General features: G+C 34.8%; 1 protein-coding gene and 1 long non-coding RNA gene across 5 annotated transcripts in view; one reads left to right on the top strand and one right to left on the bottom strand.

The window, feature by feature from the left end:
* ORC5 (origin recognition complex subunit 5) overlaps nucleotides 1–17976 on the bottom strand; it is a 131880-nt gene that overhangs the window by 59515 nt on the left and 54389 nt on the right. For 3 of the 4 annotated variants that reach the window (XR_012014162.1, XM_072791485.1, XM_072791486.1), the window contains exon 13: nucleotides 3669–3781. The exons of the other annotated variant lie outside the window; for it this stretch is intronic. Coding sequence is in view for 2 of the 3 variants with exons in the window: in XM_072791485.1 (XP_072647586.1) it covers nucleotides 3669–3781 (113 nt within the window). In the remaining variant the exon portion in view is untranslated. The remainder of the gene's footprint in view (nucleotides 1–3668; nucleotides 3782–17976) is intronic. 4 annotated transcript variants of the gene reach the window in all.
* On the top strand, nucleotides 1552–3775 carry LOC140613053 (uncharacterized). The gene is made up of 2 exons (XR_012014163.1): nucleotides 1552–1788; nucleotides 2471–3775. It is a non-coding gene; the product is annotated as an uncharacterized lncRNA (long non-coding RNA).

Raw genomic sequence — 17976 nt, forward strand, 5'->3', positions numbered from 1 at the left:
AGATACTTTTGCAAAGAAGGTATATAGATGGCCAACATCCACATGAAAAGATGCTCAATGAATCCATTAGGAAAATGCAAATCAAAACCACAATGAGATAATACCTCACACCAGTCAGAATGGCTAGTATCAAAAAATACAAGAAATAACAAGTACTTGAGAGGATATGAAGAAAAGGGAATGCTCATGCACTATTGCTAGGAATAGAAGTTGGTGCAGCCCCTATAAAAAACAGTACAGAGGTTCCTCAAAAAATTAAAAATAGAAATACCATATGAGATATAATAATGCCAAATGCCACTTTTTTTTAAATTTTTTTTTTAATTTTTTATTTATTTATTTATGATAGTCACACAGAGAGAGAGAGAGAGGCAGAGACACAGGCAGAGGGAGAAGCAGGCTCCATGCACCGGGAGCCCGACGTGGGATTCGATCCCGGGTCTCCAGGATCGCGCCCTGGGCCAAAGGCAGGCGCCAAACCGCTGCGCCACCCAGGGATCCCCCAAATGCCACTATTCAGTATTTATCCAAAAAAATAAAAACACCAATTCAAAAAGATACATTGAAGACTTTTAAGTAGGAGGGTGCCATTAAATTTGTATAAGATCATTCTGGCTATAGTGTGGACAACAAATTATAAAGGATAAGAGTAGACAAAAGACCAATTAGGAGACTACTAGAGAAAAGATGGTGGCGGCTGGTTTAGAGGAGTAACATTACAAATGGTAAAAGTGAACGAATTTGAGATCTATAGGAGGGACTTAGTAGTCAAAAGGACTAATGCTTGGATACTGTTTGAGTGTGGGAGAGAAATGTCAAGAATGACTCTAGGTTTCAGGCCTGTATGATGTGGCTGACTGTAATGTTAACCACTGAAACAGGCAACACTGGAGGAAAGCTGGGTCATTCTTTTTTTTTTTTTTTTTTTTTGGTGGCAGGCAGAAGTAAAGGTTAGGATTCCTGAGTTCAGTTTTGGAAATGTATTGATGTAGCTGAAACATCCAATAAAGGTCAAAAATATTAGAATAAAGGTCTGGCCTTTAAAAACTGAGGAGTTATTAATACAGAGATGGTAGTTTAAGTCATAGGTATAGCTAAAATTGCCTAAGGAAGAAGTACGGTATGAAGAGAGGAATGAGCCAAGTCTCAAGGACCCGCTACATTTAAAGGTCGGGTAAAAGGGATAAGCTGGCAAAAGAGTCTTAAAAAAAAAAACAAAAATTAAAGAGGAAAACCAGAAGACTGGAATCATGGGCTCTTAGAAAAGAGAGTTTTAAGAAGGGGAGTGGTCACCAGTGTTAGATGCCACTGAGAAGATAAACAGCCTGAGAACATTTCAAAAAAGGTTTTGGAGAAAAGGTAGGAGATAAAATTCAGATCACAAGGGGAAGAGAGACCCCACCCTACTGAAAAAGGAAAGAGAGAAGATGAGCACCAGGTAGGTAGCTAAAGCAGTTCTCAACTGATGGTTTCAATTTTGTTCTGTAAAAGAGTGAATGCTGAACAGAGTTCATTTGAATAGTCAAGAATCTTCAAAAAGAAGCCTGTGAATCATGTGTTCTATTCTTCAACAGAATAGGGTGGAATGGGTGGGAGGCCGCTAGAAGTTAATCAAACAAAAGGAAAATGGGGAAACAGCCAGATTGTACAAGTCTCAAAGAAGTCCACGTTTCCACAAGCGGGGGGCTGACACAATCTGGAAGTGGCAACAAGAAGGAAGGCTGGCACTTCAGGAGCATCCAACCTTGAGGGATTAGCGTTTGAGATAATAAGTAGCTACCATTACAGGTAACTTCAGGGGAAGGAGTGTCCCCAGTTAAGAGTCAGGTTTTCATTAAGGCAATGAGGAAGGATATTAGAAGACAGCAGGATATGGGAGGGAGAGAAAGAAAAAATAGGTTAAATGAGCAGAAAAGGAACACAAAACATGGGATAAGGGAGTGGAAGAGGGAAGATGTAGGAAGAAGGAAGTGGTTATTCTTTGGACACTGCCCATGGAAAGCAAGGAAGAGAAAACGAGTAACAAAGCAAGTTGTAGAGTTCCCAAGTTCTAGGACAGAATCCGAGGTCTACAAGTCCTGTTCCCTTCTCAGGTGGTAAATGGAAGTGCACTTCTCTGGATGTGTTTAATATCACTGATGCTATGAATTAAGTTTCTGTTTGGTTTACTATATATTATCATATTGGGCATTCATAAGCCTCTGTCCTGTATATGTTTATGTTGGGGCACAACCCAACACATTCAGAGTAATGATGAAATCCCTGGAAGAAATAGGTTTCATTCAAAAATTATGTCTTTGATGGAGGCTCTTAGATACAGAAGTTTTTAAAATCATTGCTTAGAAAAAGAAAGGTACTGCTTTACAGCCACACTGAATACACTCAAAGTTTCTGTTCAATTTCTTTTGGGTAAGAGTTTGCCTAGTTTTGCCAAAACAACACATTTCAAAACCCCCATTTTATGTTTCAGAGTCCACATGCCACCAAAATATCTCAAATACCTGCATCATAATATCACAGAACTTTTTCTCTACACAGAAGAGACTTCAGGGCAGAGGATGCCAACCTACAGACTTTACAACTTTAGGAAGCTCTTAACTTCATTTGAGGAGACCTGCAAATCCATACCCATGTCAGGCACTATTTTAAGCCTGAATACATAATGTTTCATGCCTATATATAATTTTGAAATATATGTAAATATTTTCAAGATTAATTTTGAAAGATACTAAAATTAAATCTTCATATTCAGATGAGTTGGAAAAGCACTGTCTTACAGACTGTCTTGTTCCACCTACCAGTCTCCACACATGTTACTGCTACTACAAGGCCTGACAGACTGCTAGCCAGCTGCAACCATGAGATGAGGTGATTTAGTATAAATGGCTGGAACATTTTTCATGACAGTAAGTAGACTTCTTTGTGAGGAAACTTGTTACATTTTTAGACAGCTCTTATTTTGACAGACATACTTTCTTCCTTAGAACTTCTAATGGTCTACAACTACTCAGTAGTCTCATCCATACTGTACAAGAAAGTCCCTGATATACTCGATAGACAGTGACTACATCCTTCCTAGGGTTTTTCTCTCCTACCCTGTCTGTCAGTCAGGGAAGTGACTTGACTCCTCATTCTACCATTCTACCACTCTCCTCCTGTCCCTCCTTGGCATGTGCCCATTTATCAATGCCCCTGTTAAAGCACCAAGCACAGGACAGCACACCAGATTTGTTATGCCTATAGGAAAACAGAGCACACCTATTACATCCCCGGAATGAGACACCAGGATTGTTGAAACCTTGCAGCCAGCTAAAATACTCAGGTCTTAAGCCAGGCCTCTCCCACCTTATTTTAGGACATCTGTGTTTTTTGTAGTCAACTGTCTGTTAAATCCTACCTTGCTTCTATGGGACTATTTTCCAGTCTTTTAAGGTCCTTCAGAATCTTCCTTTTTGTTTCTAACAGATTAGCTACTTCTCCCAATTTTATGTCATTTGTAAAGTGATGAGAGGATTCATTCTACAGTGAAACTGATTCACTCTTGGCACTTAAATGATCTTCTCTTATTAAATGATGACATTACATTAGGAAGAACATTTAATTTTTATATTTAGTATATCATTTACATAATTCAAGACATTTTACATTAACGATTATTCTATGCTTACCTAGCAATAGCTCTGATGAAATCTAGAGATACTGTGCATTTGTATTTTGGTCCATCAAGCTGATCATCATGGCCAACTAGGGTTAAGAGCTGGAGGGTCACTAAAGAGGTAATCTAAAAATAAAAAAATAAAATAAAAACATTTTTATGAGCTGTTTTGATGAGATTACGTGAAGCTCTCAAATCTAAAACGTTTTGTAGTCCCTTTAGTAAAGACATATAACTGAATTCATATGAATAACTGCAGAAAATATAACTTCGAAATTGGTATACAGAAATCTGTATATATGCTTGAAGTACTAGTTAAATTATCAGTCTTTAAGGATTCCACCAAAAACAGGTTTGTTTCATTAATGATTCACATGATTGCTAATCTTTAAAGCATATTCCTCTGTACTCAGAATCTTAGGGAATTTCTGTTGTAACACTTCAGAATATCAAATCTGCACTCCCTTGAGAACTGAGCAGTTAAAACGTAGATGTGGGCCTTTTCCAGAGTTGGGTAGCTGGTTAGATGAGAGAGAAATACATCCTTCAGACCTGGGCTTAGTCTTGCATTAAAACTGATCACCAACTAGGTAATCAGGAAAACACCAAAGGATTGATACTGTCAAAACCTGGGACACCTGGTGGCTTAGCAGTTGAACACCTGCCTTTGGCTTGGGGAGTGATCCTAGGGTCCCAGGATCCAGTCCCACATCAGGCTCCCTGCACAGGCCTGTCTCCCTCTGCCTATGTCTCTGCTTCTCTCTGTGTATCTCTCATGAATAAATGAATAAAATCTTAAAAAAAAAATACTGGCAAAACCAAAAGTGCATTTTGATAGGTCAAACCAAAATATAAGGTAACTTTACATTCATAAGCCCAACAAAAGCATTATGTATGCTAATATCCAAAAAGCAAGCTGATCCAAGAGCTGGAATTCCTTGAGCAGCGCAATCTCTTCTCCCTACCCCCCAATTTCTTATTCTCATCTCTTGGACAACAGAAGAAGAGGTCAACAATGGCAACAAGAAAAGATATGGAGACTTTGCTTTGTGTCAGCATAAGGGATGAGTTTTTAAATCTATAATACCTAATCGCAAGTCTTAGCAATTAAAAATACTCACTTAATTTGATACCAATATTTTGCAGATGCTTGGTAAACATTCTATGAGTGATTAAAAATAATAGCAGTAATGATTTGCTTGGTACCAAGGATTTGATACACAGTATCTCATTTATTCCTCAAAATCTTAGAAGGTGGACATTATTACACTCACTTTATAGATGAGCCTTAAAGGTGTTAAGTAATTTTCTCCAGATCCTAGAGTTAGCAGGTGGCTTAGCAAGATTTCAAACCTAGAGTCCCTGCTCATCCTACTATACTACACAGACACCATTCTGTCTCCTGTTAAAATTCTAAAGAGAAAAGTGTTATGCAGTGTTCAGTCAGCTGTCATTACTTTATTAACAAATTAAAAAATGAACAGATGGTAGATACCACAGTATTTTATATACAGAGAATTCTATACTTAGCAAATATGAAGCATTTTTGCTAATTAGAAAAAACATTTTGTGTTAATATATCAAAATATGAAGCTCTCACTCAAAACCCTAAGACTTTAATTTTTAATTCAATATCACAAATTAGGTTATGCCTTGAAATGTTTTTTATAGATGTTGTGTGAAAAGAGTTATGCATTCTGCAGCTGTTGTACGCTGTTTTACATGTCTATTAGATCAAGCTTATTTGCAGGGTTGAAATCTTACATACTCCATTTTTTTATCTATCAAAATTGGCAAAGGCATTAACATTTTCCCATTATGAGAAGTTTGTCCTTTTCTTTTTGTAACTTAATTTTTGCTTTATATTTTTGATCCTGTTATTAAGTGCATTCACTTAAAATCACTGTTTTGCTAGCAAATTAAACCTTTTCATTATTATCTAATGGTTGCTTTCTAGAGTAATGCCTTTGCCTTACAATGTATTTTTTCTAATATTAATATACTTGTATCAATATTCTCTTAGGTGATAATTTTTCTTCCTTTTTTAACATTTTACTTTTGAATATTACATTTTCTTTTTTTTTTTTTTTAAATGTATTTATGATAGTCATACAGAGAGAGAGAGAGAGAGAGGCAGAGACACAGGCAGAGGGAGAAGCAGGCTCCATGCACCGGGAGCCTGACGTGGGATTCGATCCCGGGTCTCCAGGATCACGCCCTGGGCCAAAGGCAGGCGCCAAACCGCTGCGTCACCCAGGGATCCCTGAATATTACATTTTCTTAACTTTAGACAGTTATGTAAACAATATGTAGTGGGATTATCTTTTTATAGGCAGTCTGAGAGTCTTTATCTTTTAGTTAGACTATATGCTCCATTTGCTTGTACTGTAATGACATTCTAAAATTTTATCCCTACCATTGTTAATCTTTCTACTTGTTTTTCTTGTCTTTCTTGCCTTTTAAAAAAAGATAGATTTATTTGTTTATTTATTTAAGACAGCATGAGTGTGCACATGAGTGGAGTGAGGGGCAGAGAGAGAGAGAGAATCTTCAAGCAGACTCCCTGCTGAGTGTGGGACCTGAAGCTGGGCTCAATCCAAGGACCCTGAGATCATGACCTGAGCTAAAATCAAGAGCCAGATTGCTCAAACAAATGAGCCACCTAGGCACCCTTTTTTCTTGCCTTTTACTGAACTGAATTATAATACTTCTCCATTTTGTCATTTGCTCTACTATCTTGGAAGTAGTTATACACTCCAGTTCTAATTTCTTTTTTGATTTCTTCTTTGGCCCCCAAGGCATTTTAGAATTCTTTAACTTCCAACTCATGAAGTTTTTCTAGTATTTTTAAATTTGAAGATTGTAGGGAGTGGGGATGGGAGGGAGTTGCTGCAAATCACAGGATGTGGTCTGTATACTAGCAATCCTTTGAAATTTGTTGAGACACCTGGGTTGTCCAGGAGCAAAGAATGTACAGGGACCCGAATGTCACTGCAACAGAGTGAAAATGACCACAGTAGTCACCCTGTCTGTCCTGCCTGCCAGGCCCCTTCCCTCTTTGTCTCCAGCATGTGTCCAGCTGATAGTAACTGAGCACAAAACATGCCCACAAATGTGATGACCTCACACCAGGCAAACAGACTGGAATGAGATAACAGTCTTCTCTCTTACTTACAGAAGTACCTATATAGCATATCCTCCATTTTGTCTCTGCCTACAAAACCTAAAATACTTAGTGTGGCTCTTTACTAAAAAGTTTGCAAACCCTCATTAGAAAATGGCTAGATTCAGGTAATTAATTTAACCAATGTGGAAATCCAGATGCTCACTGACTTGCCCGAAGTGATTATGACTGGACAGTGCCAGAAACTCAATTGGCTAGGATTTAGGTTTCCTAACTGTAATTCCAAAACTTTTGAAAATCGTAACTAAACTGTGATCACAGCTTAGAGAGCTAACATCTAATGAGTTGTATTAGACTTCTGTCTGAAAAAAAGAATGTGTTGATTGAATGGGGATGATCTGTAAAAAAAGGAAGCATTCCCGAGAACAGAACTGGCGGTGTGCCTCCAGCAACAGGACGAAAAGACTCTTTGCCCTTTCTGAGTAAGTCTCATTGTGGAGGTGGAGTTGTTTAGCTGTCACGCAAGGTATTAAGATCATCCAATAATCTCCTTTCCACTCCCACTCCTGAACCTATCTGATTCCAAGCTTAATCTTCTAATTTCAGATGAGAAAGAAAGAACAAAGTTAGGAAGACCTATCTTCTTTGACTTAGTACAATTCAGATTAGTCACTTCAACAATATGAGCCTCAATTTTCAAAACTAAAAATCAGAATAACAACAAACCAACAATGTAGTATGTTCTAAGTATTTATGAGATGACAAAAAATGAGCAGAAAGTCAAGGTACTATTTCAATGCCAAGCACAGAGGAACTGCCTAATAAATCATACCTATTAAATAATCAGTATTTTAATTCTGAGTTTATTGAACTGATTCATTATTATTATTATTTATTTAGTTTATTGAGTTTATTGAACTGATCAGTAAACTTAAATGTCTCATCTGCTTAATTTTTTCAATATTTCAAATATAACAATATTTATCAATAAACTGGCATTCTGGCTTACATATCTGTCTCCTTATAATTAATTCTAATCATATTCCTGAGATACTGATCACCTATAGGAAAATCTACAAAACCCTACAAAAAACTTAAAAGCTAACAGCCAGTTCCTGAATGGCCGCCCAAAAAACTGCTCTGGAGTCCTGACTCTATAGGCTACACGAACCAGATCTTACCACTGCTGCCCCTAGTCTCACACTGAGCTTTCAACTTCCATTTAATTTTCCAAACTGTGACATGAAAATTTTAAACTTGTTTTTAGTACTTATAAACATCAAGTGTTCTAGATGAGACACTGGTGTGTTTGAAGTTCATAAACTGTATCTGAAGGGAAATCAATTCCTTTATTCAAATAATTATATAAATAAGTGATAGGAAAAGTTTAAAAAATAGCCAAAATTAATGAACTGGTAACACTTGCTACCTATCTAGAAACTTAGTCATCAGACATAGATTTTCTAAGGGGATAAAAATCATTAGGAGGCAATCCTATTGTTTGTCAACAAATTTACATTTATATCTTAGAGAGCCTTTGTTAAAGGGTAGACAGAGGAAAAGAGCCAAACCTTAATGTATCTCCTATGATCACCATAAGAATGGAGCATCAGACAATGAATGACATGAAATGAATAAATGAAAGTTCCTTTCAATATGAAGCACAAAAGTAAGTGCTTCCTTATATCATTTTAAAAACTTTTCCTAGATTCACTGACCTCACCTCTAGAACCACTTCTGTTTATTACCTGCCCAGCTTCTAAGCCACACTTCAGAAGAGATTCACCACAGGGAATACAAAACTCCACTATTATTTATATGAAGAAAGTAACATCTAGACTTTTACTAGAAACTAATCATATTTCTCTTTTCAACTTAAGCCAAAAATGAGTAATATTTGTTTTATAATGACCTATTACATACATTTTAAAATTCATTAGACAAATATTTATTGCATACTTACTATGCATTAACCATTTTGGCATATGTGCTATCTTCCAGTTCATAAAATTACAAATGGTATATCCCTTCTATCCTAGTGTTTGCCCCCAAATAATATAATGGTGTTCACAAATATCAAAATTGGTACATATTACAATAGAAATATAAAAAGAGTATTTTTAAATCATTACCTTTAACTTTTATTTTTGAGAATTTAATACGTATTAGGTGAAAAGTCAAAGAACTTGTTGTCTTGACAAATTTTGAATAAGACAGGGACTCAAATGAAAAGAGTCAAATAGGTAATCATTTCAATCCCATTAGATTCCTTCACATTTTCACTGGAAATGCTAAGAGGAAAATGAAATGATAGGAATGGGAATCCAGGTGATACAAAAATCAAAGAGAATCTGAAGTAAACTACAGGTGGCAGATTACTATTATTTTTCTAAGTGAAGTTATTTCTATTGTTAGCATCCTTACCTTATCCCATGAAGATATAAGGAAAAGTAAAACTGATTCAAGGCAAAAATGATTTCATAAGCCAGTAAATGCTTTTCTTAGTAACATTTTATATGCACATATGAGTAAAGTTAATGAATGGTTAAAAAATTAAGTTATTTAGCATTTTTATGAAAGATAAAAGCTTCCATTTACCTAGTGTAGGAGTTAAAGTTCAATGAAACAAAAATGGTTAAAATTAAGTTGGTTGTTAAGAAAGTGTGAAATAGTGATGTACCTATCAAATGAGGTCATCTGTAAAGTACTCAGCACAGTGCCTGGGACACAGTATTCAGTATTATGAAGTATTATTTACATTATTACTACCTATTAGCATTTATTTTTCTATTTCAAATTTAATGAGTTTTTCTAACAGCCCATTAATTTATTTAAAACTATATTATTTTATTTGAAAACACTGAATTTCCTATAGCGCTCTGAATAATATACCATGCTTGACTTGTTTAGAAACAAAGTAAAACTTTTTTTTTTTTTTTTTTTTTTTTTTTTTTTTTTTTTAAAGATTTATTTATTTATTCATGATAGACATAGAGAGAGAGAAAGAGGCAGAGACACAGGAGGAGGGAGAAGCAGGCTCCATGCACCGGGAGCCTGACGTGGGATTCGATCCCGGGTCTCCAGGATCGCGCTCTGGGCCAAAGGCAGGCGCCAAACCGCTGCGCCACCCAGGGATCCCCGAAACAAAGTAAAACTTAAAACTATCTGCAGGCTAAAAATATTAGTATTAAAAATGTAAAATTAAAAATTATATGGCAGCTTGGACCCACATGTAGAAAAAATTAAGGAATGTGAGAATAGTTCTGAGGAAACAACCCAAAATGCAGAAACATGGAAAATGTGAAAGAGATGATTGAACATATTTCTAATCAAAGATCTAGAAGGAAAACAGAGATGGACAAAAGGGGGCACAAGCAATATTTGAAGAGATAACAGATGGGAATTCATTTGAGGAGACAAAAAACAATAAACCACAGAATTAAAGAGGTAAATAAATCCAGAGAAGGAGAAATAAAAAGAAATCCATACCCAGACATGTCATAGTGAAAGTGTAGCCCACAAAAGATAAAAACAATTCTTGAAAGTAGCTAGAGAAGAAAACACATTACCTTCCAACAAGTGGCAGTTGGACCTACAGATTTCTTAAGAATAACGAAAGCCATAAAATAGTGAAAAGATAGCTTCAATGTACTGAAGAAAATCACTGTTAACTCAGAACTGTACACAAAGAAAAACAATCTTTTAATACTGAGGATGAATTAAATGCATTTCTAAACTAAGAACAACCAAAAGTTTGCTACCAGGAGATCCTAAAATCAAGGAAATTCCTAAAATGTGCCTCCAGGTGAAGGCAAGGCAAAAAGTTAAAAGGTGAAATGCAAGATGGAATGAAGAATGAAGAGTGGAAAATATGATGGTAAACCTAAATGAATGTGCCCACAGAGTTAACAATATTGTATTATGGGTTTAAAAAGATTAAAAGTGCACAATACCAAAAATATATAAATTGGAAGTACAGAAAATGAAGTTGAAATGTTCCAAGATCCCATGGTATCTGAGAAAATAACAGTATTATTAAATTTTACTTTGATAAGTATGAATGTTATAATTTTTAGAATAACAACCAAGAGAACAGAAATAAGAGGATGTACTCCTAAATTAGAGAGGAAAAAACTGAATTATAAAAATAATCAAAAATAAAGTAAGAAACAAAAATAGAAAATAATAAAATTCTATTAGTCATTATTTTAAAAGTAAACTACTGAAAATTAAAAACAAAGATTATTAAAAAAAAAAAAAGAACAATTATACACTGTTTAGAAGAGATACCTCAAGGGCAGTTTGGGTGGCTCAGTCAGTTAGTTAAACATCTGCCTTTGGCTCAGGTCATGATCCCAGAGTCCTGTGATCAAGCGGAGCTGAGCCAAGGAGTCTGCTTCTTGGGTTCTCTGCTCAGCAGGGAGTCTGTTTAGTCCTCTCTCTCTGCCCCTCCTCCCACTCATGCTCACTCTCTCAAATAAATAAATAAAATCTTTAAAAAATAAAATAAAATGGCTTTAAAAAATAGAAGAGATATTTCTAAAACAGAAGAATACAGGAAAGTTAAAAGTCAAAGGACAGAATGAGATACATCAAATACTAACTAAAAAAGAAAAATCAAAGTATATCAACACAGATAAATCTAATTTTACAAGAGATTTAAAGAAAGGTTCGCTTAATAATGACAACATGCAGGCCCCATGTTTGTCTCTCTTGAGATCTTTACTACAAAGGGATGAGACAGAACAAGATCAGCAGCCAAGGAATAATGGGGGTCTTTGGGGAAAGAGTACAAATCACTAAGAATCAAGACAAACTCATTATCCTTCCTATTTTGGAAAAAGGTAGGAATCACAGTAAGAAAGTAGGCCTGAAATTTCAAGAAGGATATACAGAAAAGAGTAAACACAGTTTCCTATAGCAAAATAAATTCATTAACTTCAATCTTCTCTATTTTTCTGTAAGGGATTCATTTGCTAAAGTAGGTTAGTAATAGTCATTTGAAACTCACATTAATCTTATTGTTAAATGTAGTTTTCTTAAGTAGTTTTCTTTTAAAATATAAGAAAACATTAATTACCGTTACTCTGCCAGTGGCATTTCCTTATATTTCTTATAACTTCTACTTTCCTGTGATTCAAATACTCTCACATATTTAATCTTTTAACTCAAATTGTATGCTATATTACTTTTACGTATTTTTTCATAAAAAAAACGCAAAAATCTGTGTTTAATTTAGTTAAATCAGAATTTCAAGAATATTTTTGGATAGCTTACACTTTTATTACTTTTATCATATTAGTTACAATAAAATTCCAAAGACAGTAAGTAGAACCAGATAGTTCCTTAAAGTCACTACCAGAATTGCATGAATAATCATGTAAATTGTGCAAAGGATACAATATTGCTTTAAGATGTAGCAGTCAAAAGTCATTTCCAAACTATTAGTAAGATTACTGTAAGATTACTGCTCAACTGGGGGTTGGGGGGATGATTTAGGAAAGGTTAATACACAAAAATATCTAAAACCAAAATGAAGCAATTAAATTTGGATGTGATTTTTCAAATTAAAAATTATTAACTTCTAAGATTTTTTTATTCCTTGACTTTACCACATGAAAACATAGAAACAGAGTTTAAGAGAGTATCACATAAAGCAGTGTACAAATGTACCAACAATTTACAAGTACTCTCCAGTTTATTATATCACTAGAGTAAAACTGAAAAAAAAAAAAACCCATGTACAAAGATTAACCTGTGGTATCAACATTTTGAATCTCAAACATATTAACTTATACGTAAATGAAAACTTGCAGAGGTTTTCATATATGAAGCTTTCGTAAAATTATTTCTATATATGCATAAGCTCAAGGATAGCTACCTTCTTCTCTTCATTAGCCAATTCTTAAAAATTATCTAATTTTTATTTCCAATTGCATATTCAGTTAACTTTTAAGTACTGTGCATCTATTGATTTACTTCTTTGCCCAACTTTAAATGTTCATGACAGAATAATGAAATCCTATCTCCAGGTTGGCATTAATACCTAAATAGTTTGATATGGTCAGTGGGAATATGGCAGAGGGGTGAAGGTACTCAGGACCAGATTCATTATAGTGTCTCAGTTCTGTGTGTGTACCTATGCATACAGAAGGTACAGGTGAGATGGGTACAGTCTCTCCCATCTGTCGCAGCAACCAATCTTGTCGCTAGTTACTACCATTGTTAAAACCCCAAATTCAAGAAATGATTCTGAGTAAGGCTCTGTTTCTAGCAAAAAATAAATTGCAATATACTGCAGTCAATAAAATTAATGTCTTAAAAGGATTTAATCTTGATTGGGTATAAATTCCCTAAATAACAATGGTAAAATATACTTGAATATTCTGAAAATAATTTTAGCACTAATTTTCAGAAGGTTTCTCATGCAATTGAACTTTGAATTACCCTTGAATATATTTTATAAACAAATACTAACAAAGAGCCTAGAAAGTAAAGTTAGAAAGAAAATATTAAAAAAATAAAATTAAAATACAGGAGAACTTTTGGTCCAGACAAAATGGCATAGATTCATATTTACTGTTCTTCCCTGGACAACCACACACTCTGGAAATAACCTAGGAAGCAATCAAAGGAGGACTGTGAAAGGTAGAAAGAGGAGGATGAACCACTTACGGACCCATAACTAGAGGAACAATATAAAAGCAAGGAGTCCTGGGATTCCCCACCCAACAAGCACAAAATGACCCCTAATTCTCAATTCAGAACAGAAACCTAACCACGTAGGCCTAATTTCTCCCTGAACTGAACACAAACCCTTCCTCCACAAAACTGGCAATTATGAGTTCTATGTCTCAAAACACTGTCTTTCATGAATAAAGTGGACATAAAGATATTCTCAAAATGAGGGAAAACTAAAGAATCTGTCCCTAGCAGATCTACCTTTAGAGCATGGTTAATGGATTTTCTTCAAACAAAAAGGAAATGATCAAAGGAGGAAACCTGAGTGCTGAGAAACAAGACAAAACAGTGGAAAGAGCATGAATATATAGATAAATCAAAAAGACTATCTCTTTGTGAGTTTTTAAAATCCTATGATTGGGGCATGTATGATTGGTGGCTCAGTGGCTGAGTGTCTACCTTTGGCTCAGGTTGTGATCCTGGGGTCCTGCATTGGGCTCCCAGTAGGGAGCCTGCTTCTCTCTCTGCCTATGTCTCTGTTTCTCTCATGAATAAATAAAATCTTTAAAAAAATCATATCTGATTAAAAATTATACCACCATTTGATATTCAAGACAATATTAAAACCACAATGAGATACCACCTCACACCAATGAGACTGGCTAAAATTAACAACTCAGGAAATAACATATGTTAGCAAGGATGCAGAGAAAGGGGAACTTTCGTACACTGTTGATGGGAATGCAAAATAGTACAGCCACTCTATGACCCAGCAATTACACTACTAGGTATTCATGAAAAGGATACAAATATAGTGATTCAAAGGGGCACATGCACCCCAATGTTTATAGCAGCAATGTCCACAATAGCCAGGAAAGAGGCCATACGTCCATCGACAGGGATAAAGAAGGTATGGTATACATGGGCACACACATGTGCACAAAGGAATAGTACTCAGCCATCAAAAAGAACAAAATCTTGCCATTTTCCAAGGACATGGATGGAACTAGAGGGTATTATGCTAAGTGAATTAATTCAAAGAAAGACAAATACCATATGATTTCACTCATATGTGGATTTAGGAAACAGATGAACATAGGGAAAGGAAAGGAAAAATAAGATGAAAATTGAAAGAGAAGCAAACCATAAGAGACACAGAACTCTAGGCAACAAACTGAGGTTGCTGAAGGAGAGGTGTATGGGGGAAGAGATAATTATAATTGGGTTATGGCCCTTAAGGAAGGCACTTGATGTGATGAACACTGGGTGTTATATGCAACTGATGAATCACTAAATCCTACCTCTGAAACTAAAAAAAAAAAAAAAAAAAAAAAGACAATGCCAAAAAAAGGTGGATGAATCTTTAAAAAAAAAAAAACAGTGGGTAAGCAAAGGGTTTTAAATGGAAGATTACCATACTTCACAGAAAGTGGTAAAACACGGACACCACTTATAAAACAAATATACAGTTATTACCTAGCAACTGTACTGGGCATTTATCCCAGAGAGCTGCATGTTAACAAAAAAAACCTACACACGAATGCTAATAGCAGGTTTAATTTGTAATAGCCAAAAATGAAACTACACAAAACAAAACAAAGAGTAGGAAAGCTGAGATGTCCTTCAAGGAGTGAACAGTTGAACCAACTGTGGTACTTCCATATCATGAAATACTATCTAGCAATAAGAAAAATAATGAACTATGACACATGCAACAATTTGGATGAATCTCAAAGGAGTTAATTATGCTCAGTGGAAAAAAAGCCAATCTCAAAATATTACATACTATATAATTCTGTTTATAAAAATTCTTGAACTGATAAAACTTCAGAGATGGAGACTGGTGGTTGCCAGATACTGGCAGAGGGAGCAGGAAGGAGGTGAGTGCGGTTATAAAAACAGAGGTCCTTGTGGTGATGTCAACGTCTGTGTCTTAACTATAGTGGTGGATATACAAACCTACACATGGGATAAGATTTCACATAACCCAAATATACATGGATAGATATACACAAAAATAAATATATAGGAAAGTGGGAAATTTGAATAAAATCAGTGGATTGCATGAATGCCAATCTCCTGGTTGTGACACTATAGTTTTGTAAGATATAACCTTTTGGAGAAACTGAATACAGGGCATACAGAAAGAGCCAATGTTATTTCTTACAATTGCATGTGAATCTACAATTGCCTCCCCCCAAAAGTTTAATTAAATAATTAAATAATGTTTATTAATTAAAATAAACATACAAGATCCAATAAAATAAATACACAAGAAAAAATCTGTAAGGAAGTATGGTGAAAAATGTTATCTAGACCTTACTGTGGTGATCATTTCACAGTGTATGCAAATCTCAATTCATTGTGTTATATATCTGAGACTAGAATAACATTGTATGTCAATTATACCCCAATAAAAATGTACATACATACATAAATATACTGATAAAATACACAAAATAGAGAGGGCTTTGAGAAAAACCTTAAAACCTGCCAGAATAAATTTTTTCTCAAAATGTTTAAGTACCTATGAAGTTAGAAATATCTACTTGTAGAAATAAAAACATTTTTTGACTCATATTTACAGGGACTTAAAGAAATTACTTGATCTTAAAATGGGCAAATTAGAGACGTTATTGTGGTGAGGCTACGTGGATTTTAAAAAGCATATAGATTACAGGTTTTCTTACTGAAAGCCAGATAATTAGTTACAACTTGTGGCTCAGCAGCAAAGGATTTGTAGCTGCCGGTTTCATGCTCTGAGCCCATAAAGGTCTCACAAAGTTTCTCGAAACCCATGACTTGTACAACTTATTTCCTCTAGACCATACGATTATAGCAAAATTATTACTATGTAAATCCCAACCTGAATGTTCCACATTTTCCAAAAATTTACTTTTTATTTCTATTTCTTAAAACTGTGAAAGTTTTTGTGTTGGGTCTATAAAAACCAAACGCTTCAAATTTATTAAAAAACAAAATGTTTCAATATAAAAATGACTACAAAATAAAAACCTAAGCTAGTCCATCAGGACAGAGAACCTTGGAGATCAATGCCTCGTTTTACGGATGAGAAAACAGACATCATAAAAGGATGAATAGCATTATCAGTCCCTGGTCAGTCACCCCAAACAAATATGTTGAGGCACTCTAGCAGATGTTTCAAAATTATTTAATCCAAAAATCCCAGTGAAAAATACATATAACATGTATATCATACTAGAGATTTACAAGTAACAAAAACATCTTAGAGTTGTAATAATAAATTTTAAATTAAGCAATTAATCTTAAGAATCTTCAACATATTAAAAATGTTTAGTCAAAATAATGCCTCACTTTGGGTGTTGGTGAATATTAGAAGATGGTCTGCCAAGGCTACTAGCTACTGTACTAAAGACCCCAGTCAGTGCTTTTTAAATCTATTCTTCTAGTGTCCTTCAAAATTCCTGAGAATGACATATATGTAACCTAGCATTCCTTCTTTCCTTCAGGACCTAGTAGAGGATATGGACAAACCTGAGAGGAGGGAAAAAGAGCTACAGGACTGGTTAATATCAGAGACCATGGGTAACACTAGCATGGGGACTGCAACTTATTATTGAATCCAAGCTCTATAGATCAAATACAGACATTGACAGATCTGGATCTCTAGATTATAGATACAGACACTGTGGTAGGCACTTTAATTTCTTCAGACCTCACAAGAACCCCACGAGTCAGGTATGTACCTCTTTTTCTAGATAAGGAAACAACTTCAAAGAGGTTAGTAAATGTTTAAGGTCACTGAGTTAATAGTTGTAAGAGCAGCACTGAATGTGAACACCATCTGAATCCAAAGCCCACAGTCCTTATACTACCCCAAAAGGGAGCTACAGAATACAGGAAAAAGGTAACTTTGTTGGGACAGACTAAGGAAAGCTTTATGGAAGGAGTAAAATACAACTCTGGAAACATTACACACTGAAAGTAGGTTCTGTAAGTATGCTTGCTGGAGATTAGAAACCCAGCAGCAAAGATACTGCAGTCAAAACAAAGACCTTGATGAAACTGTAGCAAAAAGGATAAAGAAATATTTCAACACAGGCAAATGTCCAGCCCCATGGATACATGTAAAAGCCTTGAGAATTAATAATCAACAACCTCATGAACAAAACTGTCAGATGTGAGGGTGTGATGTCACCAAAGTAAAATATTGAGTGGAATTTAATAGCCTAATGAATTTCATTATGTTAACTTTTCATAAATCAGACTAGACATTAGACATAAAATTACTGCTTCTAAGACTTAATTTTTAAAAGATAATTAAGGGTGGGGAAAAACATGATTTCTTAAAATCTGAAATTACATAACACTCAAAATGGTATCCCAGTGCAAAATTTCCCATTTGTGGATTAAAGATCATTTATAAAAAAATCATAATATGTAAGTAACAGTTTAAAACATTAAGTTAGGATAAACATTAAAATTTTAAAAAGCAAAGTTAATGAAACATTTTAATTATTTAAGTAGGTTTAAA

The sequence above is a fragment of the Canis lupus genome, chromosome 21 (assembly GCF_048164855.1).
Source record: "Canis lupus baileyi chromosome 21, mCanLup2.hap1, whole genome shotgun sequence".
NCBI classification, from domain to species: Eukaryota; Metazoa; Chordata; class Mammalia; order Carnivora; family Canidae; genus Canis; species Canis lupus.